The following is a 27,772-nucleotide window of genomic DNA, read 5'->3' as shown; positions in this document are numbered from 1 at the left end:
TCATAAGTTCTCTGGGGTGTTTTCAAACAACTTTATTTAAAATACAATTTCTTTTAGCAACAAACCTATTGCATGAAATACACATGCACTGATGAACTGAATAACAATTCCTCAATTTGCAAAGGGCAAAAACTCTAAAAACTGTTTGAAAATTGAAATACACCTTTCTTTGACTTCAAAGATATCTTATATTCATACATTTAGGGTAGGCAAGGAATTTCAAAGGCCATCTAGTTTAACTCACTCATCATCATAACTAGCCTTTATGTTACATAAGTTTTGGAAAGCCCTTGATGTATGTGAGCTTGCAAATTATTCAAAACAGAAAACTTAGGCCCATAAAAAGAAAGTGTTTTGCTTATGGTCAGAGAAATCATAAATAGCAAAGCTAGGATTTGAACCCACTCCAAATCCAGCGGTCAGAGGTGGGTTCCTAGGCTGACTGGTGAGAGAGAGAGAGACAGAGAGAGACAGAGAGTAGTAGATAGAACGATATGTCTGTCTCTCTGACTCTCTTTCAGTACCTGGCACACAGCAAGTATTTAATACTTGCTGATGAATTGTAAACAAATAGATTACAAAATTGTATACATTATCTCATTTGATAATCATAATAACAATGTGAGATACAAACTACAGGCATTATAAAGAACCCTTTGCAAATGCGTAACCTGAGACTTAGAAAAATTAAATTATTAGGTCATGGTCATAAAAATAATTAAGAAATGCTTTGATGTTAAATACAATGGAATTAGAAAATGAGAAAGATAAAGATTTCGAGTAACTGAGAAGTGAACTGAAAGGTAATTTAAAGGTTTTTAAACATTTTGGTGGTAGTTTCTTATGTATACTTTGAAGCAAAATTTTAGTGTTTTTCCGTGAATTAAGTATATATCATCATAACTTTTATGCAGCTAAACATTAACAGTAATTTTTAGCTTAAAAAGGTAATGAAAAGCCTGAAATAGGAAGATAAAGGTGGCAAAGGAGAAGGAAAATCTTTTGAAATGTAATTGGACAACCATTTAAGAGACAAAAGACATTCAATACAGTTTAAGTGTGGCTATGGAAAAATTTGTTGAGGTAAAAATTAAGGCCCTTGAGAAAGTAAAAGAGTGCTACATGAACATTAGTAACCTTTAGTGTAGAAGAAAGGGCCTGAGAAATACTGGATAAAATAGTTCCATATAACTGGTATGTCGTGAGAAAAAACCAGCTGTAAGGGACAAGTAAGTCATAGGTAAAAATATATGTCTCCATTTAGAGTAGGTTGTTCTAAGGGTTAATCAGAATCTTCTTGCTACCTTAAAGGGATTATAAATAATGTAATGCCAACATAAAGATCTAAATCAGTTACTAGGATGGCCCCAAATCAAGCTTTATGATCCCCCCCAACACACACACACACATACACACACACACACACACACACACACGCGCGCGCGCACACGCACACACACACACACACGGCTGTATTTTTGTGCTAGTTTTTTGGGGAAAACTATGAGAATAGTTAAATTTCAAAGTAAACCTCCTGACATAAAACATTTACATAGTTTTCTCTGAATTTGTTGTTCAGACATTTCAGTCTTGTCTGACTGTTCACAACCCCATTTTGGGGTTTTCTTCAAAAGATACTAGAGTGGTTTTGCCAACTCACTTTATAGATGAGGAAACTGAGGCAAATAGGGTTAAGTGACTTGCTCTGGGACACAGAATTAGTAAGGGTCTAAGGCCAGATTTGAACTCGTGAAAATGAGTCTTCCTGATTCCAAGCCCAGTGCTCTATTCATGGCACCATCTTGCTGAAAACCACACAGATAAAAGGGGACAATGCACACACAGCTCCACCTACCCCCAGGTAACCTTAAAGGATCCAGCTACATGAGGCCTTTAAAAATCAGTAAAACTTTACATTAAGAATGCTAACATAAAAGAACTACAGTATTTTCTGATATATTTGTATAGGCTCTTCTTTCAAAGTTTACAATGAATATTTATGGCTTTTTTCTGAAGCACTGAAAAAGTATAACAATAACAAGAAGACCAAATATTAATTTAGGCATTAAATAAAAATTCTAGGTCTTGTGTGCTTTGATGAATTTGGGCTCTCAACCACGTGAGTACCTCCCTCAATCATTCATTCATGCTCTCTTAACCTATGGTCCTTGTCCATATCTTCCTGAAAATCCCCTACAAAGGATGGGTACAGGACCCATCAATCAATCTCTTGACGTTGTATGGATATAATTACTATTATAATTGTTTGGCAAAGTGAGATAGACTTCCAAATACCATGATTACTAGGCCAGCATGAAAAGAGGATATTCATCAGGCTGATAAATGTTTTGGCTTCTTCTGAATGCTTGAGGCTTGAGGATTTTCTTTCATTCCTCCAAACAAACAAATTCACAACCAATAACCTATGCTCTCTCTGACAAACAGATGTTGGTTTATTTTAGAAAAACAGCACAGTATTATTATCTTGACAGCACTAAGAGATACTCTGATTAACCAACAGATTCTAAGACCATAAATCTCACTGACATTCATATAACTACATTTTCTATGCAAAAATATATAATTCGTGGATAAGAAGGTTTACAATTAGTAATTACTTTCTTTACTTCCACCTAAGGCAGAAAAATAACAGTATTCTAACTCAACTACCTTTTCTCTTTTTTTTCAATATGGTTCTATTTTTCTTCAAACTTTTCCTCATATTTTGGCGTTCCCTACATCCCTTCTTTAGCAGCTGCCATTTTTAACTTTTTAGAAATGTATTTTAGAGGAATTACTTATTTTGGCTAATTTATCATATTCTCCTGTAATTATTATAGTATATCATTCTACTATATTATTCATCCTATTCTATACAATTCTACATGTATGAAAGTATACACATCATAATGGTAAAATCTATATAGCAACTAATATAAGGAATTTATGTAATTAAGTAAAATGTGTGTGTTCGTCCTCCATTGCTGAAGAAGACCATGCCAGCAGAGAAATGATGACATGACACGCACTTGACTTTGTTTTGAGTGAGGGAGGGCTGTGCAGGTCACCAGCGTCACTTCTCCTCCAGAGCCATCTGGATCCAATGACCAGATAGTCTTCAGGATGACTGGACATGGCCCAGGTTGAGGCAACTGGGGTTAAGTGACTTGCTCAAGGTCACACAGCTAGTGAGTGTCAAGTGTCTGAGGTGAGATCTAAACTCAAGTCCTCCTGACTCCTGCACTGGTGCTCTATCCACTGCACCACCTAGCTGCCCCAATTAAGTAAAATACTATTCAGTGATCTACTGATTTCAGAAAACAAAGCATCTAATTTTCAATATCTATAGATAAGTCAATTTTTGATATTCAGCTCTTCCAATCCTATATCCCTACTAAGCATTGCTTAAGGTTATCATTTTAACTAAATTATGATAACATTAAATAGGACTTTTTTGCAAGAAAATTCTTTCATACTCCCCTCAGAGACTTATTTAATCAAGTCTCAACCTTTGCCCTTTCCTTTTCACTTGAAACCCTTACCTCCAACTTTATTAAAATGAAGCCTTGAGAGAAGCATAAAAAGAGAAAAAGGGAAAAGAAAATTTAAGGAATTCAATGGAGCTGGACTGTTTACATCCCTACATGGGAACATGATACTTGTAAATCCTTAAAAATTGTACCACTAATAGAGCTAGAAAGAATGTACAAAGAGTGTATGGCTATAAAGTAAGTTTGAGGGAATGACATAAAAAAAAAAAATTTGAAGTAAATTATTTCACATGAAGAGCCATGAAAGACCCAATCATGAAAGACAGTGGAGGGGAAAGGGAGGGTGGGCGATGGGCATCATTTGAACCTTACTCTCATCAATATTGGTGCAGCAAGGGAATGATATACACAGTCAGCTGAATACAGAAATCTATCTTACCAAAGAGCAAAGTAGGAGGGGAGAAAAGTAAGTAACAGGGGAAGGAGGGAGTACTGATAGAAGGGAGGGCAGACCAGGGGAAATGGTACGCAGAAGAAAAACACTAGTGATGAGGGAAAGGGTCAAAGGAGAGAGAGGACAGACAAATAGGAAGAAAAAGGGGATGGAGGGAAATACAGTTAGTAATCAAAACTGTGAACATGAATGAGATGAGATGAATTCTCCCATGAAATGTAAGAGGATAGCACAATGGATCAAAAAACCAGAATCCTAAAATATTTGTTTACAAGAAATACACTTGAAGCAGAGAGACACGTAGAATAAAGAAGGGACTGGGGGAGAATCTATTATGTTTCAGCTACAGTGAAAAAAAAAGGGGGGGGGGGTAGCAATCTAGATTTCAGACAAAGCAAAAATAGACCTAATTAAAGAAACTACATCTTGCAAAAAGGTAAAATACACAACCAAGCAATGCCAATACTGAACATACATGCGCCAAGTGGTACAGCACCCAAATTTTTAAAGGAAAAGTTAAATGAGTCAGAGGAACCCCTCTCAGAATTTGATAAACTCAATCAAAAACTAAATAAGAAAGAAACTAAGAAGGGGAATAGAATATTAGAAAAGTTAGATATAACTGACCTTTGGAGAAAACTGAATGGGAACAAAAATGAAACATTTTTCTCAGAAGCACATGGCACTTACACAAAGACTGACCATGTAATGAGGCGTAAAAACCTCAAAATCAAATGTAGAAAGGCAGAAATGTTAAATTTAAATGTATCCTTTTTGGATCACAATCCAAAAAAAAAAATTACATTCAACAAAGGACAGTGGAAAGAGATTAAAAATTAACTGGAAACTGACTGATCTATTCATAAAGAATAAGTGTGTCAAATAACAAATCATAGGAACAATCAATAATTTCAAAGAGAATGACAACAATTAGACAATATTACAAAATTTATGGCATGCAGTCAAAGCAATTCTTAGAGGAATATTTATTCCTCTAAATTCTTACATCAATAAAGTAGAGAAAGAGCAGATCAACAGATTGGGCCTACAACTGAAAAAAAAAAAGTTAGAAACAGAACAAACTGAAAAGCCCAATTAAGCACCAAATGAGAAATTTTGAAAATCAAAGGTAAGATCAATAAAAATGAAAGTTAAAAAAAAATACTGAACTAATAAAAAAACAAGGAACTGGTTTTATAAATAAGAAAAAACCTAGCAAGTTAGATATGCCATTGGTTAATTTGATTTTAAAAAAAGAAGAAAACCAAATATCTAGTATCAAAAATACTGAAATCACCACCAAAGAAGAAATTAAAGCAATCATTAGGAAATATTTTGGCCAACTATATGCTAACAAATTTGACAATCTAAGTGAAGTAAGTGAATATTTACAAAAATATCAAGTATCTAGATTAACAGATGAGGAAAGAGAATGACTAAATAACCCCACAGTAGGAAAAGAAATTGAAAAAGCCATTAATAATCTCCATAAGAAAAAATCATCAGGGTTCACAAGTGACTTCTACCAAACATTTGAAGAATTAATTCCAATACTATATAAACTATTTGGAAAAATAAGTGAAGGAGTTATACCAAATTCCTTTTATGATACAAATATGATAACAAAATCAGGAAGAGCTAAAACTGAGAATAAAAATTATAGAACATTTTCTCTAATGAATATCAATGCAAAAATTTTGAACATACTACTAGCAAGGCAATTACAACAATATATCACAAGGATTATACAACATTATATACCAGGTGGGATTCAAACTAGGGATGCAGAGTTGGCTCAATATTAGGAGAACTACCAACACAATCGAACATAATAACAAAACCAGTAGAAATCATATGATAATCTCAACCAAACTGACAAAATATAGCACCCATTCCTGTTAAAAACTCTAGAGAGCATAAGAATAAAGAGAACATTTCTTTAAATGATAAGTAATATCTATTAAAAAACCATCAGCAAACATTATCTATTTTGGGGATAAGCTCGAAGCCTTCCAAGTACAATCAGGGATGAAAGAAGAATGGCCATTATGACCACAATTACTCAATATAGTACTAGAAATATTAGGTATGACAATAAGAGAAGAAAAAGAAAGTAAAGGAATTAGAATAGGCAGTGAGGAAACAAAGCCATCATTCTTTGCTGATGATATGATGGTATACTTAAGAGAACCCTAGAAAAATCAACTAAAAAACTACTTGAAATAATTACCAAGTTTAGCAAAGTGGGAGAACATAAGATCAACCTACATAAATCATTAGCATTTTGTTATATAACCAACAAAGTCCAGCAGTAAGAGACAGAAAGAGAAATTTGATTTAAAATAACTGTAAATAATATAAAATACTAGGGAAGCTATCTGTTAAGACAAACCCAAGAACTATATGAACACAATTGCTTAACATTTTTCAAACAAATAAAGTCAGATCTAAACAACTGGAAAAATATCAACTGCTTGTGGGGTAGGCTGAGTAAATACAATTAAATGAAAATTCTACCTAAGCTAATTTACTAATTCAGGGCCATACCAAACTACCAAAAAATTATTTTACAGAGCTAGAAAAATTAATAACAAAATTTATTTGGAAGAACAAAATGCTAAAAATATCAAAGGAACTAATAAAAAAAAATGTGAAGGAAGACTGTCTAGCTATACCAGATCTCAAATTATATTATAAAGCAGTAATCATCAAAACTGTCTGGTACTAGCTAAGAAACAGAGTAGAGAGTGGAAGTAGCTAAGAAACAGTGTAACAGATTGGGTACACAAGGCACAGTAGTAAATGACATAGTAACCTAGTGTTTGATAAACCCAAGGACCCAAGCTCTTGAGATAATAACTCATTATTTGACAGAAACTGCTGGGAAAACAATAAGGCATAAACTTGTTATAGACTAGTATTTCACAACATATAAATCAAGATATGGTATCATCTATCAAAATGGACATATGATTTAGACATAAAGGGTGACAGCATAAGCAAATTAGAAGAGCCAGGAATAGTCAATGTTTCAGATCTATGAAGAAGAGAAAAATTCATGACCAAACAAGAGACAGAGAGTATTACAAAAAGTAAAACAGATAATTTTGACTATACTAAATTAAAAACCTTTGCACAAACAAAACCAAAGTAACCAAGATTAGAAGGAAGGCAGAAAGATGGGAAACAATCTTTACAGCAAGTGTCTCTGATAAGGACCTCATTTCTCAAATGTATAGAGAACTGAGTAAAATTTATAACACAAGCCATTACCCAATTGATAAATGGTCAAAGGATATGAAAATGTAGTTTTCAGATAAAGAAATCAAAGCTATCTACAGGCAAAAAAAAAAGTGCTCTAAATCACTGTTGATTAGAGAAATGCAAATGAAAACAATTCTGAGGTACCACCTCAAACCTATCAGATTGACTAATATGACAACAAAAAGGAAAATGATAAATGTTGGAGAGGATGTGGAAAAGTTGAGATACTAATGCACTGTTGGCAGAGTTGTGAATTGATCCAGCCACTCAGGAGAGTAATTTAGAATTATGCCCAAGGGGCAACCAAACTGTGCATACCCTTTGACCCAGCAATACCACTTCTAAGTCTTTACCCCAAAGAGATCACAAAAAAGGAGAAAAGACCTATATGTGCAAAAAGCACAGCAGCCCTTTTCATGGTGGCAAAATATTGGAAATTGAGGGGAAATACATCAATTGGGGAATGACAAACAAGCTGTGGCATATGAATGTAATGGAATACTACTGTGCAATAAGAAAAGATGCACAGGCAGGCGTCAGAAAAACTTGAAAAAGACCTGTATGAACTGATGTGAAGTGAAATGAAAAGAACCAAGAAAACATTGTACACAGCATCAGCAACACTGTGTGATTATCAGCTATGAATGACACAGCTCTTCTCACCAAGAGTGATCTAAGACAAGGACAAAGGGCTCATGAACGAAAATGCTATCTGTGTCAAGATAAGCAAATGATGTTTGGTTTTGCTTTGTTTTTTTTCATGGTTTCTCCCATTCATTTTAATTCCTCTGTGCAACATGACTAATGTGAAAATGTGTTTAATATGTAGAACCCATATAAGATTACATGCCATTTTGGGGAGGGAGTGGAAGAAAATTTAAGACTCATGGAAGTGACTGTTGAAAACTGAAAAGAAATAAATTAATTAAAAAAAAATCCAACTCAAATACTGCTTTTTTTCAGGAAAAATTCTATAATACCACTCAAATGGTATTGATTGTTCTCCTCTCATCCAAACGACCTGACACAGCACTTCGTCTCATTGTACCATTGTGTATTACAGTTATCTAAACTGTTTTACTCTGTTTAAAGCATATTAAATAGGTTCCTTATCTATAATCCCTATCTTCCAACACTTGAAAAAAGAATGGTTTTTAAAGAAATGTCTGCACAAAGATCTGCTCTATCATTATCATCCCAAAGGGCAAGGTGATTCTTAATTAGTTCTAGAGTACAGGCCCTAAGAAAAGATGGGTCACATCCAATTCTACAACATACTCAGTGTGAGCAACAACTCAGAGACTGACTGAGGGTATAGAGGAGTATTTTAAAAATATTTATTATGCAGTAAAGTAATATAAGGAGTATTACATATAAAGAAGTAAAATGGAGTCATAAAGGGTTAATCTTGGCGTTAGGAAGAACTGAGGTCAAGTCCTGCTGTTGTTAAATACTAGCTGTATGGCTATGGCTAATTGTCCAAGAGTATGTTATAAACAGGTGCTAATCTGCACTAATAAAGAAAGCTTCCATTCCAGGAAGTTTTCCATACAGAAGAAAGCATATCTCTGATTAGAGAAACAGATGTGTGCACATGTACACGTATACACACACAACACGTCATTATGAAGGAAGATAGGTTTTTAAACAATTTTAAAGGCAATTTTCACACAAACCAGAAATGGAAATGCTAAACAAAAAAAAAATTATGCTATTATTATATTCATATTACATGTAAATAACGAATTCAACTTACTTGTTGAATTACGTCTGGATATAGCATGGGCAATCTCTCTGCAATAAGAGCTAATCCACCCATTCCTGCAAAAACTTGCAATGGTGATTGAATAGGGCAGGTTTCAAGAAAAGATTCATCCAACACTGCCTCCATACATTCATCATTTGGAGTGATAATTTCATCTTCTGGACAGCTCCCAATCAAGTCAACGTGATCTACAGTGATGATATGAAAAGTAAGAAAGATACAAAAGAAAGATATAACATTACTATATTTATAGCATTTACTTCATTTAAAAAATCAGATGAGGTTATCTTGCTTATTTAAAAAATAATGATTTAATGAGAATAACCTAATTTTTTCCTAAGTATAAGAATATGTACAATAGAAAAATTACAAAATCTTCTCAGGCTTATCCGAGGAATTTGAGGACTATGAGTGAAAATAAATATATTATTGGCATGTCCTATCAGATTCCAAAAACTGATCTGAAAATAACTTCCCCAGCTAAAATATGTGTCCTTTAAATAAGTGAAACCATAAAACTTAGAGATTATCTAAAATGGAAAATTACAAATAAAGACACAAGGTATTTCACCCCAATCTCCAATTCTATGAACCTCCTTGGCTTCTTCACTTTTTGTTCTCTACAAATAATTCTGAAGTGGGAAACACAAATTTTAATTAACAAAAGTATAACCAGTTATCAAGGAAAACAATAATAACCAAAAAATAAATTACCAACTCTAACAGTCATCAGCCAAGAAAAACTACAGACACTTAAACAAAAACTTTCCCTTATGATTTGATTTGTCTTATACCTAGTATATCCTAATGAGAAGATTAGATTCCAAATTTGGAAGTTCAATGTATTGCATTTTTTCACTAACAGTGAGAATTTGGCAAACCTGTACATTTTCTATTTCAGATTCTCATTTGCTTAATGAAGAGGTTATTATCGCATAAATTAATAGAATGTCTATAAAATACCTCAAACTTCTTGTATTAGAGGAATTCTTTATTTATACATTTTCTATCAGTTTTTCTTTCTAAATGTAATATAACCATTTGTCTTAATTACTCAACACTTCAGCCCAGGCATATACATTAATGGTAATTCCCACAACTGCTGGTGAAAGAGGTACAAAGAAATAAAATTGTTGTTTTAGTACCATAACATAGTTTGAATTACATGTCAGTGCTCCTGAAGCCAATGAATTGAAATTGTCCTCCCAAACAGGAGATTCTAAATATAACAATAACAATCACATATGTACCTTTCTCAGTATGGAGTCGTTTAAAAGAATCTGTTTTTGAAAGACTTGGGTCTGAGATAACTTTAGATCCCAATTTGACAGTCAAATCAATCGAACGGTATCCTTGAGGGAGCTTCCGGTCATATAGTAAAGTTAAAAGCTGGGCAAGGGTCATCTCAGCAGGCAGTGGTTGGCCTAAGAACAATGTAACCGAGACACTTTTATGCAAAAGTTAGTAAGATATTTTGATTAGTTGTTTGATTAAACACACTAAATAAGAAGGTGGAAAAAAAAACTCCTGAAATCTCCTCAATCAAAACTTTAGAATACAGTTAATTCATCAATTAGGATATCTTAGGTTGGGTGGGAGATGAATGTCTACCAATAATTAACAGTCATTTAAGAGAAATGATCACAAAAATGTCTTCTTTTAAAGTCCTACCAAAACCAACCGAATTTTAGGTTTGGAGATGAGAGGAGGACAGTAGAGTAGTATATATTATCTTCCAAATCTGGATAGTCACCTGCTTCAAAGGTTAACACTGCAAAGGCTTGTAAATTATCAGTGCTGCTTATAGTTTACTGTAGGTTCTTTGTCAGGTTCAGATTATGCTCTTTTACTCCTAGTAGAGGGGCTAAGAATTTCTTAACCAAGATAATACTTACAAATTCTTCCATTTCCATTCTTACAAACATCACTTTGCTGTCACAGACCTCAATATTCTTCTTAATCTCAATTTTAATAAGGCTAAATTTACATAAACAAAATAAGCTATCATTTAAAATGTGTCACACTTTGGAACCTTATTCTTCTGAGTTGAAAGAATGGCAGTTAACAGTCTAGAGTAGAAAAAAGGGACTGGAAAGGTATAAGAATTCAGATATTTTTCGAATTAGGGATTCAAAGAATACACTGAAATTATTTCTAAAAGACTAAGGAGAAACCAAAATACTCATTCAAAATAACAAAAAGCATTTATATAGCACTTTAAGATTTGTAAAGTGCATTGCACACAAAGTATCTCTTTGTACCGTTTTAACTTGGATGTAATGCCATTATAATTTTAAGCAATTGAAACTTAAAACCATAAGCACTTTTGCAACACTACTATATTATGTCATTTGATCCTTACAACATTGGAAGGTAGGTGGTATTATTACCTCCTCTTTACAGATCAGATGAAACTGAGGTGGGTCAAGTGACTTGCCCAAAGTCACAAGCCAGTACATGTTTAAGCCAAACAAGAACTCAGTTCTTCCTGACTCCACATCTAACACTAACACTGTGCCTTCTAGCCATGAAATAAATTTCCGAGGTTATGAAAGGTACCCAGACTAAGACTAGCAGTCGTGCTTATTTTTCTGCTTCTTCCATGACTATGAGTAAATTATACGCATTGGTTTGAGAATTTAACACTGAAATATCTCCTAGAAGATGACATTTCTGGGAGTTAATAAACTAAAGACTGCATATAAACCAATTATTCTAACAACAACTTAAATAATTTGAGTTTTTAAGTTGAAATCAAGATTGCCCATTCATAAAAATTTTACATAATCAATCTTTCATCTAGACTAAGTATTCATAATGAGTTAGTGGATGCATAATGAGCTGAAAAAGAAATGATGAAAAAATTTTAAAATATAATTTAGAACTGAAACATAAGAAGGGTAAGGAATAATCTATTTAGATAAAAAAATGGAGCACCCAGTATATTAACAACATATCTTGCTAATGAATCAATCAACATATATTAAGAATGTACTATATGCTATGTACTGTGCTAAGCACTGGGAAATAAATACAAAGAATGAAACAATACCTACTTGCCATGAACGTTCATTATAACTGTTGAGACAAGTACATATACTAGTATATACAGCATGTCTATACACATGGTTATGTGTACATGTGTGTGCTTATGTACATATGTGTTCGTGTATACATACACATGCAAAATCATATAAAGGTGAATTGGTAGCCAATTCTGGATAGCAAGTCATTGGGGAAATATCATTCAAGGTACTACTGAATGAACTGAGCATTATTTAACCTGAAGAAGACCAAGGGGAAGACAACAGCTATCTTATTATATAATTGGGGGAATCGGTCAACACACATTAAGTGCAACTATGTGCCCATACTACATTAGTCAACAGGGAAACAAATACATTCTAATGGGGGCACAACAAGCACATATGTAAGGATCGACAGCACAAAAAGAACATAAATACAAAGAGTACTGAGGTGGACAGATTGATGTTCTCAATAAGAGTGAAGAATATTTTAGGAAAAGTGAGTCATTGGGAGAACTTAAACCAATTTCACTTTTAAATAATGACATGAAGCATTTACAAATTCCAATATATATTGTCAAAATATATTGTGAATGTTGCTGCTGCTACTAATCTGTAGAGGTAAAATAAACTGAAATAATTATTTAGTTATTCTATCATTCTGAAAATTACCTGGCAAATGTTTGTGGTATAGGTGAAAAACAGGAACAGTAATAGTCTTGCTGGAAGACTCTGCTCCTGAAGAAGAGCTACCTACTTTATCTGGCACTGTTCTACCTCTCCTTGATGGGGGACGAGGTGGTGTGGATGATACAGCTCGTTTAGACTGGGATTTCAAGCCTAAGAAAAAAATGAGACAAACAAATCACAGGTTTTAAGTAGTTATTGAAGTTGTTTGATAAAAAGAAATATCTGATGACAGAAAAGAAAAAGAAACGTCATACTAATCCAGCATTATATCCCCTGAAGGGAGCAGTTATGGGTACCTGAGAGGAAGATATATGTATGTGTTACATGTAGATACATGTTTACACATGTGTAGTTATATTAATTAGCGCACTACCATTTACTGAATAATAAATGTGCTCAGTCCTGCGTTGGTCAATAATGAGTAGTTGATGACGCTGAGTCCTGCAGCAAATCTTGCTTTCAGAAATCAACCCAATTTTGGCAAAAACAAGAATAACAACAAAACAAAAAAAAGCAATTAATGGAGATTATACATATTGCCATTCATCAAACAAAGAGAAACAGTAAAGAAGCCACAACAATGGCTAACAAGTGATTTCCATTACCCTTCATAACCAAAGAACACATCGTTAAACTAGTCTAGGAAGGAGAAAGAAAAAGGAAAGAAATAAAAGAGGAGATCAAGAGAAGAGACACAAAGACTAGATAGAGCAAGAAAAAAAGAGAAATCCTCATAATTTGCCTAATGTCACAAAATATTGAGAGTTTGTACTTTATAGTACTTTCAAATTTACAAAGCTCTCCATACAAGATTTCATGTGTACATTTTACCTTGTGAAACAAGATTATGTCTTAACTTGTAGCTAACATGTTTTCGAGTTAAATTCTCCCCCACTAATAATTCAACATTTATCATTCACCATGTGCTATTCAATTTTCTCCAGTTATATACTTCCACCTGATAACATTAGAAGGAAAAATTCCATTCATCTTTACTCAAGTTAACTTTTCAGTTAGATTTTTGCCTTGTTTAGAGACTATAGTAATTTTGGTCACAAATCCTTAAGATTATGTGTTTAACACGCACACACACAGGCGCACACAACCCCCCCACCCCTACACACACACACATACACACCCCAGTGATATAGCATCCAGCCATCCATGAATCTATCCAAGGTCTCCTTGAAAATAAGTAAGATTCTGGAAATATTGGAAAATACAAGTCACTGATACAAAATAAAACCTAAAAAAATAATTTTCATGTTTTATTAGATATTCAAATACACATATCAAAGACATAATGCTCTAAGCATACAAATCCTCACTCATTTTAGAGAAGTAACTTCACAAAATAGGCCAGTTGAGATGTAAATTGAGAAATATCTCAAATTGAAAATATGTTTATTAATGGGGGGGGGGGGGAAGAATAGACATAACTAAATTATCTCTTTTACCCTTAATCATTTTCAAGGTTATCTGAATTACTGAAAAGGAACAGATTGCATAAAAATTCTTAAGGGTTCATGGTTGGGACTAACAAGTAATTCCCTCCCAGTATAGTTTAAATATTCATGCATAATACAGCTGATTTTCCTATGTGCTGTATTCAATAGCTTGCAGATAAAAATAACTGACTTCATTAAATGATTTAACTGTTCACATATTTTACATAATCAACAACAAAAAAAATGAAATTAAAATGGAAAAAGAAAAATAAAAACATACCAGAGGCAACAACAACACTATAATTGTCCTGAAATCCATTCTCTGCCTTAACTTTTTCTTTCTCTTCATGGTTTTTCTTTTCTTTGTCATCTTTCTGTTCATTAATTAGTTTAGCAGTGATACTTGGGGTGTCTGCAGAAGAGTACATAATTTATTTAAAAACACATTTCTTATTAAAAATACAGGCCAGGAAGCAATAAACAATACTGCAAAGACAAACAATTCTGAAAGACTTAGGAACTATGATCAACACAATGGAATAAAACAGTTCCAGAGAACTCATGATGACATAAATTATCCATCTCCAGATAGAGAGATGATGAACTCAGATTATATACTGAAGTACATATTTTAGACGTTGCTAATGCGGGAATTTGCTTTGATTATACACAGTTGTTACTGGGTTGTGTTTTTTGTTTGTTTTTGTTTTTGCTTTTTCAGTGGGTTAGAGAAAGAAAGGTGAATGAAAGAATTCAGAACAGAAAATAAAATTTAATTTAAAAAAAGTCACACCTGTTTGAAAGTTAATGTGCTGCATTGCACAATAGGAGAATTGCGTGTTTTTGTAGAAAGTATTTCTGCAAGTAGACATACGTGGATCAAATCTCTAAAAAAATCAATTATCTTTGATAATTATATATAGTGACGATCTAATGAGATTTGAAAATATTAATGCATTAAAAGAAACGGAAAATAAATCAATGTACCCAGCTCTGAGCTGGATGTTGAAGCAATAAGATTCAGACTAAATGAAGTTATTCTGTGGGGCAAACAAGTCAAAAGAGAACTCACAAGTCACAACCTGCAGCTACGCTGCTAATAGATCTTAGATTTTTGCTGAAATTTTTACAATAGATTTCATCGAACATTTCTCTATATAACAAAAGAGAAAAAAAAGATTTGAAGACCCATAGTGTTCATTTTCACTGCATGGTATATAATGTAGATGACTTTATAACAGGTGGTATACTGGAAAAAGCATTTGTTTTAGAGTTTGATGACACATTCTTGAATGTCAGCTCCTATGGGATACTACACAAATCACATAATTTTTCTGGGTATCAGACTCTCATGTAAATTGACACTGGTTGAACTCCAAAGTTTTCTTTCAACTCTGACTCCAACAATCTTTCAATTAAAAATGACCAAAACAGATGAAGGGGGAAATCTGTCTATACTTTAAAATTGTTAGTTTTAGAGATGTTCAGAATATAATTAGATTTACACTACTGAGCTGATATTCTAAGGAAATTAAAGACAGGAGCAAAGGTTCAACATATACATCAAAATATTTATGGCAACACTGTATGTAATAGCCACAACTTAGAAATAAAATGGGCATACCACTGAGTAGGAGAATGTATGGAAATATTATATATAAATGTGAATGGAATATTATTGTGCAGCAAGAAAGAATGAATATGAAAAATTCAGAGAAGAGGTAATAAGATTTGCATAAAATGAAACAAAGCCAAAATTAAGCAGAACCAAGAGAACAACATTCTTTTGTTGCAAGGACTACAACAATGAAATGAAAGTTAAACTCTCATTAACAGAAAAACAAACTAACAAACACAAGAAAAACCCTGGCGACAAGGAAGCATAATTCATTCCTCATTCGGGAAACTCAGGGGACTACTCAGCCAAATTTATACACCATCCCACAAGGTTTAGGAATCGAATATTTAGAACTTATGTTGTGGCAGCATAAGAGAACCTTGTTCTGTTAAGTCCTAGAGTTCACCTATTTTTTTCCTTGGCCAAGTCATAACTTTTGTTGATCCAAGTTTCCATTTCTATAAAAGTGAAGAGTCTGGAATTTATTATCTATAAAGCTGATCTGGCTCTAAATCCTACAGTCTTTTGAAAAAGGGCCAATAATCAGATCCTGATTAGAAGACCACTAAGAATGGAAAGGTAAGGGAGGAAGGGAATCTAAGAGTTCACTTTATTTCAGTTTACATACAAAATGAAGTACAATAACAAAAGGAAAAGAAAGAAATTAGGAAAAGCATAAGAACATAAGATCACACAGGTTTGAAGAGTGTCAAAGCAAAAACCCAGAAGTAACACTAAACATGACATATCTCTTCTGCATGCAGTGGATAAGCCAAAAATTGTACATGCTAGACTAATACTTTTTCAGTTTGAAACAGAAAAATAACAAGAAACTGTAATCTCAGATTAACTCAAATTTGTGATATCCGGAGAATAGACCTCAAGACAGATCTCCAAATACCTTCTTTAAAGATTCAAAAATAAAATTGATTATAACTAGTCATCCTATTTCCCAAGACATAAATAGGTCAAGAAAAAACCCTGGTTAATAAATGCACTTTTTGATAATCATGTGCATTCCCCTTTACCCCAAACTTCACGGCCTTAACCTGGGAAGTCTAATCCAACTGTGCAAATGAATGGCAGCAAGAGTTTGGACACACAACAAATTGATCCACATTACGTGCATGCAGTCATGGAATACAATGTCCTGTTTTTACAAATAAAAAACCTAGGGCTCTGAGAGTGGAAATCAATTGCAGGACAAGGAAAAGCCGGGATTAGAACTCAGTTTCTCTTTTTTTCAAAAGCAATTCTTTTTCTACCCTACCATTTTCTCAATATTTAATTAGAAGAAGGGTTTCAAAACAGGGACTTCTCACTTCCAATGAATTACATTTCACTGACTGTTCATGGTTCCAAAACCATAATTTTTAAAACAATCCTCTTCCTTTACATTAACAAGGCAAAGTGTTCTGTTAAGCTCTAAGTAAGGGATAACAAAGAATAATACTATATTAATTCATAACTAGATTTAAATATACAATAAATTTCAATTTTTCTAACATAAGTGACTTGCAACTGTAGCCATTATTAAAGATGTTTTTTTCATTTTTCTTTTTGTCCAGACCACTGATTATACCTTAATGGATAAGAACTCCCAACTTCCCTAGAGTGGCTTGGGACACTGAGACACTGAGAGTATTAAGAACCATTGAAATCTGGGTAATTTATGCCTTATTTTTTCTATGCAATATTTGATATACTACATAATGGGCAAAGTCTGTATTGAAGAACTTTATAAACAAGGCCAAGACACAACATATTAAAGCGATTTCTAAAAAATTAAGCTATAATGAGGAAGATTTTCTGAATCAAATCACCTTTTTTTTTGCTTTTATGATAACAGTATTCTGGTATTTTTTGGAGTAACTAAAGGTAGGTATTAATTACCCATTTATGCAAGCACATAACATGCTACTGTCAATTTGCTGCATAATCCATCCTTGTCAATTTACAAGCAATATTTTCCATATTTACTTCAGTGCTTAAAAATTTCTGGAATATATGTAAATGACAGAAGAAAGTAACACCCCATCTGTGTAATGTTCTTTCAAAAAAAATATTTATTTTATCTAGTTGTCACTACTTTCTTGGGCAAATAACCTTCATAGTGTTTCACTATAATTGCTCTTTAGAATGGGGAGATTATAAAGGAGATTTGCAATTAATACTCACATATGCATTAGAGGCAGATAATAGTGAAGCAAAAAAGACTACAGGGTCTGAAATCAAGACCTGAGATCAAATATGGCTTCAGACACTTACTAGCTAAGAAAGATGCTTAATCTTTGTTTGCCTCGGTTTCCTCAACTCTAAAATGGGAAATTAATAATAACAATAATAATAATTACACCTACCTTGTAGGGTTATAAACATTAGATGAATATTTGTTAAAAAAAACAAAGTGTTTAATACAATGCTTAGCACAGAAGAGGTACTATATAAATACCTATTACTTTCCATTCTACCCTACAGCCACTCATTATTCCTCTTTGCAGTGGGAAATTAGAAATAACTCTTAAGACTTGGGGTTATTCTTGAATGGAGCTGTACAGCTATGGATGAAGCTCCCAATGAGGAACTTCCTTGATGACACTTGCTTTACAACTTTGAGAGCACTGAGAGAATAGCTTAGGAGCACTGAGAGGTCAACTGACTCAAGAAAGTTTTACTTCTACACAGTATTTTTGAAAGTCTTCAACCCAGGTGTTCCAGATTCTAAAGCCAATTCTCTATCCATTGTCTCTCATAAAGTAATACTTAGAAGAACAAGAAATAATTTTAATGGAACATTCAATGTGCTCAGAAGTAGATGGATATCACTGAATCAAAACTTTAAATACATGTATCTTAGATGATTACTTTTTTACTACAGATTCAAAGAAAGTTTGGTCCAATTAGTCCCTGAATAACAATGTCCTCAGTATCTTTGCTCAGTTATGGGTAATATAAGTTTTAAGACACATGGATGTTATAGATAAGCCAATCAGCAAGCATTTATCTACTACCTAAAAGGTATCTAGCAGTACCTTCTGTACTGTGCATTATTTTAGACACTAGAGGTATAAACAAAAATGAAATAGTCCCTGACTATTGCCTCAAGCCTGAAACTGATATAAAGGCAATCTTCAGGAAATTTAAAGAAAAATCACTTGAAGACAGACCGACCTGATACTCTATCCAGAACTTCTGCTAAAGTTGTTGAAATAGGCAGATGAAGAGTACGAAACTTGTGTCCTGCTCCATACATTGGATGCTGGATCACATGGCTGGTAGCATTTATTCTTCCTTTGTACAACTGAAAATTAAATCAAAGGAGTGAGTTTACATTCTGCTTTGCGGACAGAATTTTAAAGTCCATGAGTTTAAAAGCACAAAAATATTTAAAATACTTATATCTAATAAGCAACATTCACATTATAAGATGTATTACAAGTATTAACAAAATGATAAATGATTCTGTTTCCTTATTTTATTATAATTACTTGGGATATTTTTTGCCCTGTACACTGAGATGACTGCAAAAATTAAAATTTCAAAAACTGGACTACCAATAAAAGGATTGGAATTTAAGAGTACCTTAAAGAACAAATGTACACCAACTGAAGCAGTGTTGTTTTTTTCAAAATCCACATAGCAATGAAAATAGAGATAGAAGGGTGAGAAAGTTTATTTCAAAGTAAAACTTTTGTGGTAATCACTCTGACTGATCTTTTTAGTGTTAAAACTAAACAAAATGGTAAAGCACATATACTTCAATAAGTTGTGAACAAAAAGGGTTTTAAAAATACAGACTGACAAATAAGAGTATATATAGCACAGATAAAAAATATGAAAAAAGTTTAAAAAATTGTAACAAGAAATTATCCAGAAATTTCTTACTAAGTAATATGTGTGTGTGTACATATATGTGTGCCTATATGTCAAGAGTTACTGGAAAAACAGTCCTTCCCTATGTAGGGAGACAGACTGACAAAATCCTGTACTCAGCATATCTCAGGAGACAGCCCCATGAGGGATAAGATGACAGGATACAACAGATTCAGGGTAAAAAAGTTAATACCTTTTGAAAAGGTCTGTAGGAAGGACTGTAAAATAAATAGCATGTGGGTTCTAAGTATAAGGTTCATTCTAGCTATTTTTTCTGTAGCAGATCCAGATGATATGGAATACTGGCAGACTCCATTCATAGATTTTAATAAATAATTACTTTTAACTCAACAAAACTCTAATGGTGGAAATGATCTGGGCAAACAAAATATACTCACTGGGCATGGTGACTGAAGAAACATTGTCACTTTCTCATCCTCTAGCATCAACTGCAAAAAGAGGCGTCGTATAAACCCTGAAATGTTTCCTGATGTTGGAAGATTCCCTCGTTGAGGGGATGATTGGAAAAGTTCACAAAGAACCTGGAGGGGTAAGACATTTAAAACTGTTAAATGTGATTTCTTAAACCCCAAGGTATGTTTTCTATAGAATTATAAGAGAAAACCTTAAAAAAAAAAAAACCAAACCCCAATGTAGTCCAAAAGCTACGTTAAAAACTCAATACACTGCAAAAAATTAAATGTAGATGAACTAAGGAAGGATATATGGAGGAATGGAGAGAGTGCTGGATTTGGAGTCAAAGGACCTAGTTTCAGTCTCAATTATTCCATTACCACCAGTAATGGACCCTGAACAAAGCACTTAACTTGGGTTTCAATGGCTTCATTTCCAAAATGAGAAACTAAACCAGCTTCTCCTTTCACCTCTAAATCTATGATTCTATGATTCACATAATAACAATCACACAATAGTTACTACCAAGACACTAAATCTTCTAATATCAAGCAAATAATCTAATTACAACAATATGGCAATGAAGCCTTGTTTTAAAACAAAAATTTTCAAGTCCTAGGCCCCTGATCGCTTCATTGAAAGCACAGAGCTATACCACCAAGTTCCAATATGACAAATGAATTTCAGCAATTTTTTTTTAAATCCTAGGACAATGAGTGGTAATACATTTTTTTAAGATTAATCCCATGCTATGCCAATTATAATGAGCAACTGCTTCATAATCATGAACTACTGGATTAAAATTACGTAATGTGGGCTCATTTTAAACCTTACAAATTCTAAGATTATTCTCCTAAAAAGTGTTCAAGCTGCACTAAAGTAATAGTTTCAGAATAAAACAACACACTCATCAGCAATGGATGTAGACAAAAAATTGACAGAATAATTACCTTTTTTAAAAAAAAAACCTCAATCCCATGGTTCAAATCCCAGTTAATCTACCTTATCATTTCTCATTTGTATTGCAAAAGCCTCCTAGCTCAAGCCTCTCTCCTTTCCATTTCACCCTCTTCCTAAAGCATAGATCAGTTGATGTCACTTCTGTGATCAAGAATTTCTAGACCTCCTATTGTCTCTAGGATCAAATAGTAGCCCTTCTATCCAGTTTTACTGTTTGGTTTCCACATCTTTTTCCAGGCTGATTATACATTGTTCCCCTTCACTTTTAGTAATGTTTCAAGCATACTACCATTCTAACAGTTTCACAATAAACATTATTTTTCCACCTTTTATTTTTACACCTTTATAAACTTATCTCACAGGTCTGAATTGTACTTCTTTCTCCGCTCAGCTTCTCAGAATCCTTATTTCTTTCAAGAAGTTCACTTCCAGTACCATCAAAAAGAAATTCTGGATCTACTCTAAGTGCTATCACATCCTCCCTCCACCCCACCAAGTCCAATGGAAATTACTTAACAATTACTTTGTACATTTATCTTATTCTTACCTGAGCCATCAGCCTCTGGTTATTAGGGTGACAAGAAATGCACTGTAAAAAGAATGCCACTGTGGCATTTTCAATTGCAGTCCTCTGCTGAGTAGTTAATCCTGTTCCAGAAGCTGAGGAAAGCAAAGTAGACCTTGTACTAGTTTGTGGCACCCCTGAACTGTGTGCTGCTGAAGTGGCACCAGAATGACATAGTAAGAACAGAAGAGCTGTCCATAAAGGGTTGACTTCAGAACCACCAAGCCAATCTTTCATTACGTGGCTACTGCCAACTTCTGTCAAGAACCTGAGAACAGGTGCAACCAGGTCTCCTGTGATGGGCATCTTATTAAAGTGCTGTGGAACATGGTGTCTCCTGAGTTTGTCCTGGGTAATATCCACTGATGGAGAAGTGCAATCAGAGCTAGAAATGTGGCTAAAACAGAAACTAGCCAGGCTCCTTACAAGAAGTGAAGGTAATCCTGAGTCTAATAACTGTTTGATAGCCTCTGGAGATTGAGAGGATGCAGCAAGAGTTGCCAGGTGAGACTCAGTTAGTGCAAGAGGCGCTTGTGCATTTTTTGAATCATCTGTTAAAGATGAACCAAGGTCCTGTTTTTTACTATCATCAGTCATGGAAAGTCTATGGTGACACTGTAATGGAGGAGGAGTAATTCCCATCCAGGCCATAAGCAAGGAAAAATAATTTGGGTGTATATGACACATTGAGCAAAGAAGACTGTCAACAGCTTTCTTCAAAACCACGTTGCAAGGAAGAGACATAGACCAATTAAAAAGTGACCTGAAAAAGCCAAACAAAATTGTATATAAATGTTAGTCTTTACTTAAAAAAAACACTTCTATTCTGAAACAATCTAGTTCATGCTTTTTTTAAATGCAATTTACCCAGAAGAAAATGAGATAATAAGGTTCACTTAAACTATACAAATCTTTTGGGAGAAAAATGTAAAGATTTATACTTTTATCTCCTCATCCAAATTTATATGTTAATTTGCTGAGCAATTATTCAACATCTACAACACGCCTACTAAATCTATTACAAAATGGCAAAATTTAAAAATTTTTATAAAGAGTTAAAACATAAAATGAAAATAATTTATTACCTACATGTAATTCAGAAAACAGTAGTGAATTCTACTGTCATCCTGCAATCCAGTATGTCCATACCTGCTTAAAACTGGTTCATACAAAGATTGAAGCAATTAAAAAAGGTGGAAGAACGAAAGGAGATGCTTAGCTTTACTAAGCCCAAGAAATACATCAAAAAGCTCAACTGTCACCACCAAAGAAAGGTACAGAAAGAATAACAGACGTAAAGTGAAGATCCAAGTTGAAATTATGGGAAACATTTGCAGCACTAGCTACATATTGATCAAAAGTGTCTTGTACCTATCAAAATAACCACCTATTATTAAAAAGGTTAGAAAAATTAATTTGTCTATATTTTCTAACTCAAAAGAATTGTGCTTTAAATATAAATTTTGCAGTGACTACAGTAAGTTACTTTGATTTTTAATGAGCTGAAACAACACATAAGACTATCAACTATTTATCCTCTTTAAAACAAAAAAACCAAATTAAAGTAGTTAAAGATATACTAATATTCCTCAGAATTATAATTCATTATATCCAATATTTGATAACATATTACTATTTAAATACAGAATGTGAATTGTTAATTTCATCATATATAGAAATTTGTAACAGAATTATGTAAACAAGATTTCATATACTGTACTTACTCAAAGAGCTCTCTGTTTAGCAGTGCTGGTAAATCATATTCCACAAGCAGCTCATAGCTATGCCATAAAATTGCTGCTACACAGTGCAAATGAGAGGGAGATGGCATCAAAAGACCATACTCTCTTGTTGATGTGCTGGGACAGACGTAGCTCATCCTTCCACTTCTTTTCATAGCAGCTACTCTTGCAGAATCACTGACCCACTTCAACAAAGCCTGAATTCTTCAAGGAAGAAGCACAAAGAGCTATTAAGACTGTAAGCTCCACGAGGAAAAGAACTTTGCCTCACTTCTATTTTATATTCCTTTCATATCATGTGATAGAAAAAAATGTATTTACAATGTGTATGCATGCTCACTAGTGTGTATGTGGAATTGCATAAGTAATTATGTGGGGCAGATTTTTTCCTTTTCTTTCCAAAATGTTGGATGAGACATCTGAAGGGTGAAAAAAAAAAAAAGAGATGAGCATTCCTTAATTAAAAGCACCTTTTCGTGCATTACATGTAATAATTACATTTTAAATGAAATTGTCTTCCATAACTGGTCTTGAAATTATAAACATTCTACTCAATAACTAATTAAAATCCAAAGTACTGCTTACCTTGACAAATTTCATGGCATTAAAAACTATTCTGAAGTCTCATTGTGACACAGAGGCAAATTTAGGTTCTGAGTAAGAAACAACTTTGAAAAGTTTAGAGCTAACCAAAACGTTTCCTTTGGAAAACATCAGTTCTTTTTCAGTGCAAGCCTTCAAACCAAGACAGGATAAGCTCTTCCTGGGTGTGCTACAGAAGGGATTTTTATTCAGATATGGATGGAACGAGATGTCTTCCATTCCTGATACTTCAGGTTTTTTCCAATATAAGTTGTGTGTTCATGAAAGTAATTAATAAACATATTTGCATTATATGTCCAAAAGAATTTCAGTAACGACAGTACTATGTACATCTTAAAGTGACTACCAAAAATAGTCATCAAACAAGTGACTGGACAGATTATGTTTTCTAAAACAAGCTAGTTATGATGGGAAATAATTTGCGACATCATTCTAAGAAAGTTGGTTGCAAAGGGAATTGATAATGATAAGAGAAAAAAGACTACCTGACTGAGGGAGTAGAAAATCTAGACTGTGAGAGAAAACAAAATCTGTAGATAGCATAGATTCAATGAATGCCTAATACTAATTCTGTTATATATTTTTTTCTTTTACCACATTCCTTATGTTCCCTCCAGATCTGATATCTTACAATCATCAATGAGTCACTAATTATCTCATGCCCCAATAGTCTAATCAGTGGCATACTCTCATATCCACACACATTTCTCTATTTACATGGATACAACCCAAGCCTCTTGTCCCCTCTTGTAGGGATCATTGCAAACAGTTCCTAATTGGTCTCTCTAGTTCCTGGCTTTCTTTTCAATCTGTCCTCCACACAAAAGCCAAATTCATAAAACTGACCATGTCACCTCTCAACTTGAAAAGTAACTCATGTCATTCCTTAGATTCAATGGTTCCCTATTACCTCTAGGGTAAAATACAAACTCCTCTGTTTGGTATGTCAAAATAACTTGCAATTCCACTCATATCTTTCCATGAAGATCTCACGTTACTGCTCAGTTACTTTTTCTCTATCTTGTGGAACCTCTAGAACTCTTTTATCCTCAAGCCAAATGCCACTTCCAATGTGTAGAAAATGATCCCTTCAGGATCTTCTGGTGAATGATGCTTCCTCTAAGAAAAACTACTTTTCATTTATTTTGAAAATATTTCATATTTGAGAAGGTTTATGGTGTGGGAGATAAGAAGCTGGCCTTGGAGTCAGGAAGACCTGGATACAAAGAAACTCAACTTCTGAAATATACACTTAATTTCACTGCCCAATGGAACTCTAAGACTTCAAAGTTGTAGAAAAATTAACGATCTTGAGTGGCAGAGGCAATTTCCTGTCAGGGAAATCTGTACACCAATGAAATCAAAAGTCCAAACCAAACAAAGACAGCAAAAGAACTCTGAATACTGACTGTATTCCTCCCTGTTCCCTCTTGCAATATCCCGGAAGAATATAAATATTGGCAGAGACCATTTCATTTTTATCTTTGCATACCCACTACTTAGTACACTGAAGATACTTAATGAAATGCATCTTTCTGGGAGAATAGGATCAAATACAATACCAAAAAAATTTAAGCACCTATGTGCAGAACACTGTCACAGACACTGAGCCAAATGTAAAATGTAGATGATATAGTCCTCTACATTAAAAACACTCTATTTATAGGATAGGTACAAATCCAGTGGGCAAAGAGGAAGGAGAGACAGGCTGCCAAAGAAATAAAAGATAACAAAAGTTATGAAAATCCATGGCATATTATGAGACAGGCAGTTTTCCAAGTTGGCAGAAGCATAGAGCTCATGGAGAAGAAATATCGGATAAGGTAAGTGATAAGGTCTTCAATAATAGACAGAAGAGTAGGGAACTGGTAGTGATTAATTAGATGGTAACAGTAATACTAATCTCCCAAACTGGTCTAAGTAGTTAGCAGCAATTAATAATGAAAATAACCAGCAGAATATAGTCAAGGTGAGGATAAAACACATATTCAGTCAAAATGTACAATGATTACCTGGATATACATGGTCAGTTTTTGCATACTGCCATGTACCACTGAGAAAAATGTTTATTCCTTTCTACCCCCATTCAGTTTTCTATAGAGGTCTTATCATATCTACTTTTCTAAGGTTTAATTAACCTCCTTAACTTTTTTCTTCTTTATTTTGTGGCTAGATTTATCCAGTTCTGAGACAGAGTGGTTGAGGTTTCCCATTGGCACAGTTTTGCTTTCTATTTCTTTCAAAAACTCCCCTAACTTCTTCTCTAAGAATCTGGATGCTATTCCCACTTGGTCTCATCCCTCCCGGTGTGTTTTGTCTATTTTTTTTCTTTTCCATTAAAGGAGCCATCCCCATGACTACTTTTAAAGAGGCCTATTCACTGAATGGGCATTACCTCACTTTAAATGAGTACCTGAAAAGGCCTTATCCTAAAAGGTCAAGATCTCCCACTGCATCCTGGGCCATCTCCAGTTATCCTGATGAATATCCGGTCACTGGATCCAGATGGCTCAGGAGGAGTAAGTGAGGTCACTCAAAATAATGTGAAGTGTAAGTCATGCCATCATTTCTCTGATGTCCTGGTCCTCTTTGAGACAACAACAATCATATTACACAATTATACAATTCTGGAAGTGGTATAAATTTTGCCTGAGATTTCATTCCTCCCTCCTGAGTCTATAAATAAAGATAAATGAAAATAAGAAAATATCAGTATCTATATTTCACGTTTTTGTCAGGGTCTACATGCAGCAAGGAAAAAAGCAAAATATATTTAGAAAAGGGAAAAAGATATGATCAAGGTCACTGGAATTGTATATATGAAGTGGGACTTGAACCTAGTTCTTCTTGACTCTGTCACCAATCCTCTTTCCATAAGGATATACTGTCTTTCTCTTATATGGAAAATAAGAAATTTAAATTGTTTTACCTGTCTTTTGTTCCAGGATCTTGAGTGGTTCCAAGCTGGTAGAGAATGTCTATTGTAGAGTCAGAAGATAAACCATTAAGTCTTCCAAAAAGTAAAGGGCTATTCAAATCTTACCACATGAAAAAAAGGAATAGAAAAAAATGCAATTCAGAATTGATTTAAAAAAAAAAAAAAAAAGCAAATCCAGGAGGGAAATATATATATATATATATATATATATATATATATATATATATATATATATATAATGTATTTATAAAATGTGTATGTATGTATGTATGTATGTATGTGTATATATACATACAAGACATTTTGCTGTTTGAAATCAGTTGAAATTTATTTATTATATTTTATATTATTATATTTTCATTTATTATTTATTATTTTATGCTTTTTTTCTTAATTAAAGATACTTTTTGCTATCTAGAGAAGCTAATTTAAAAAGTTATTCTATAACTGTATTCTGCATATTCTGTATTCTATACAGAAAGATATCAGTTGAGAATTAGGAAAGAGGTCAGTGATATATCATTTTCAATTTATCATAAGAAAAAAATGGATCAAGCAAAATACTCACCTGTAGGGTCACTGCCTGATGCTGCACAATTTCTTAGGAGGATATCTATCAGCTTTAATCCAATTTTAGTGGACTGCAGGCCTATTTTAACAAGCACAGCTTCGATGTTAGGTGAATGCATACCACAATATGGTGACATTAGTAAGGCCGCACATGTCTGGAGAAGATTAGCAGTGGGTGCAGCTGCACTTGCCATCATTCCTTCCAGATCACTTATGTGAGTAAGGCAGTGATGTAATAACCGTAACCAACCAATACTGAAACAAAAAACACAAAACTGCTAGAATGACAAATACTAAAAATTTATCTCACGTAGTTTCAGTGATAATACACAAGGTTTATAAACACAGAAT

General features: G+C 33.6%; 1 protein-coding gene across 8 annotated transcripts in view; it reads right to left on the bottom strand.

Moving 5' to 3' along the window:
- BIRC6 (baculoviral IAP repeat containing 6) overlaps positions 1–27,772 on the bottom strand; it is a 302,402-nt gene that overhangs the window by 107,359 nt on the left and 167,271 nt on the right. For all 8 annotated transcript variants that reach the window (XR_011972445.1, XR_011972446.1, XM_072634130.1 and 5 more), the window contains 10 exons: positions 27,420–27,676; positions 26,843–26,951; positions 23,293–23,514; positions 21,551–22,331; positions 20,028–20,171; positions 18,928–19,057; positions 14,419–14,550; positions 12,673–12,840; positions 10,225–10,398; positions 8,966–9,162 (listed from right to left, as the gene is read on the bottom strand). Coding sequence is in view for 6 of the 8 variants with exons in the window: in XM_072634130.1 (XP_072490231.1) it covers positions 8,966–9,162; positions 10,225–10,398; positions 12,673–12,840; positions 14,419–14,550; positions 18,928–19,057; positions 20,028–20,171; positions 21,551–22,331; positions 23,293–23,514; positions 26,843–26,951; positions 27,420–27,676 (2,314 nt within the window). In the remaining 2 variants the exon portion in view is untranslated. The remainder of the gene's footprint in view (positions 1–8,965; positions 9,163–10,224; positions 10,399–12,672; positions 12,841–14,418; positions 14,551–18,927; positions 19,058–20,027; positions 20,172–21,550; positions 22,332–23,292; positions 23,515–26,842; positions 26,952–27,419; positions 27,677–27,772) is intronic.

Source organism: Notamacropus eugenii, chromosome 1 (assembly GCF_028372415.1).
Source record: "Notamacropus eugenii isolate mMacEug1 chromosome 1, mMacEug1.pri_v2, whole genome shotgun sequence".
NCBI classification, from domain to species: Eukaryota; Metazoa; Chordata; class Mammalia; order Diprotodontia; family Macropodidae; genus Notamacropus; species Notamacropus eugenii.
Note: the sequence above shows the minus strand (reverse complement) of the source record. Positions and strands in the feature narration are given on the sequence as shown.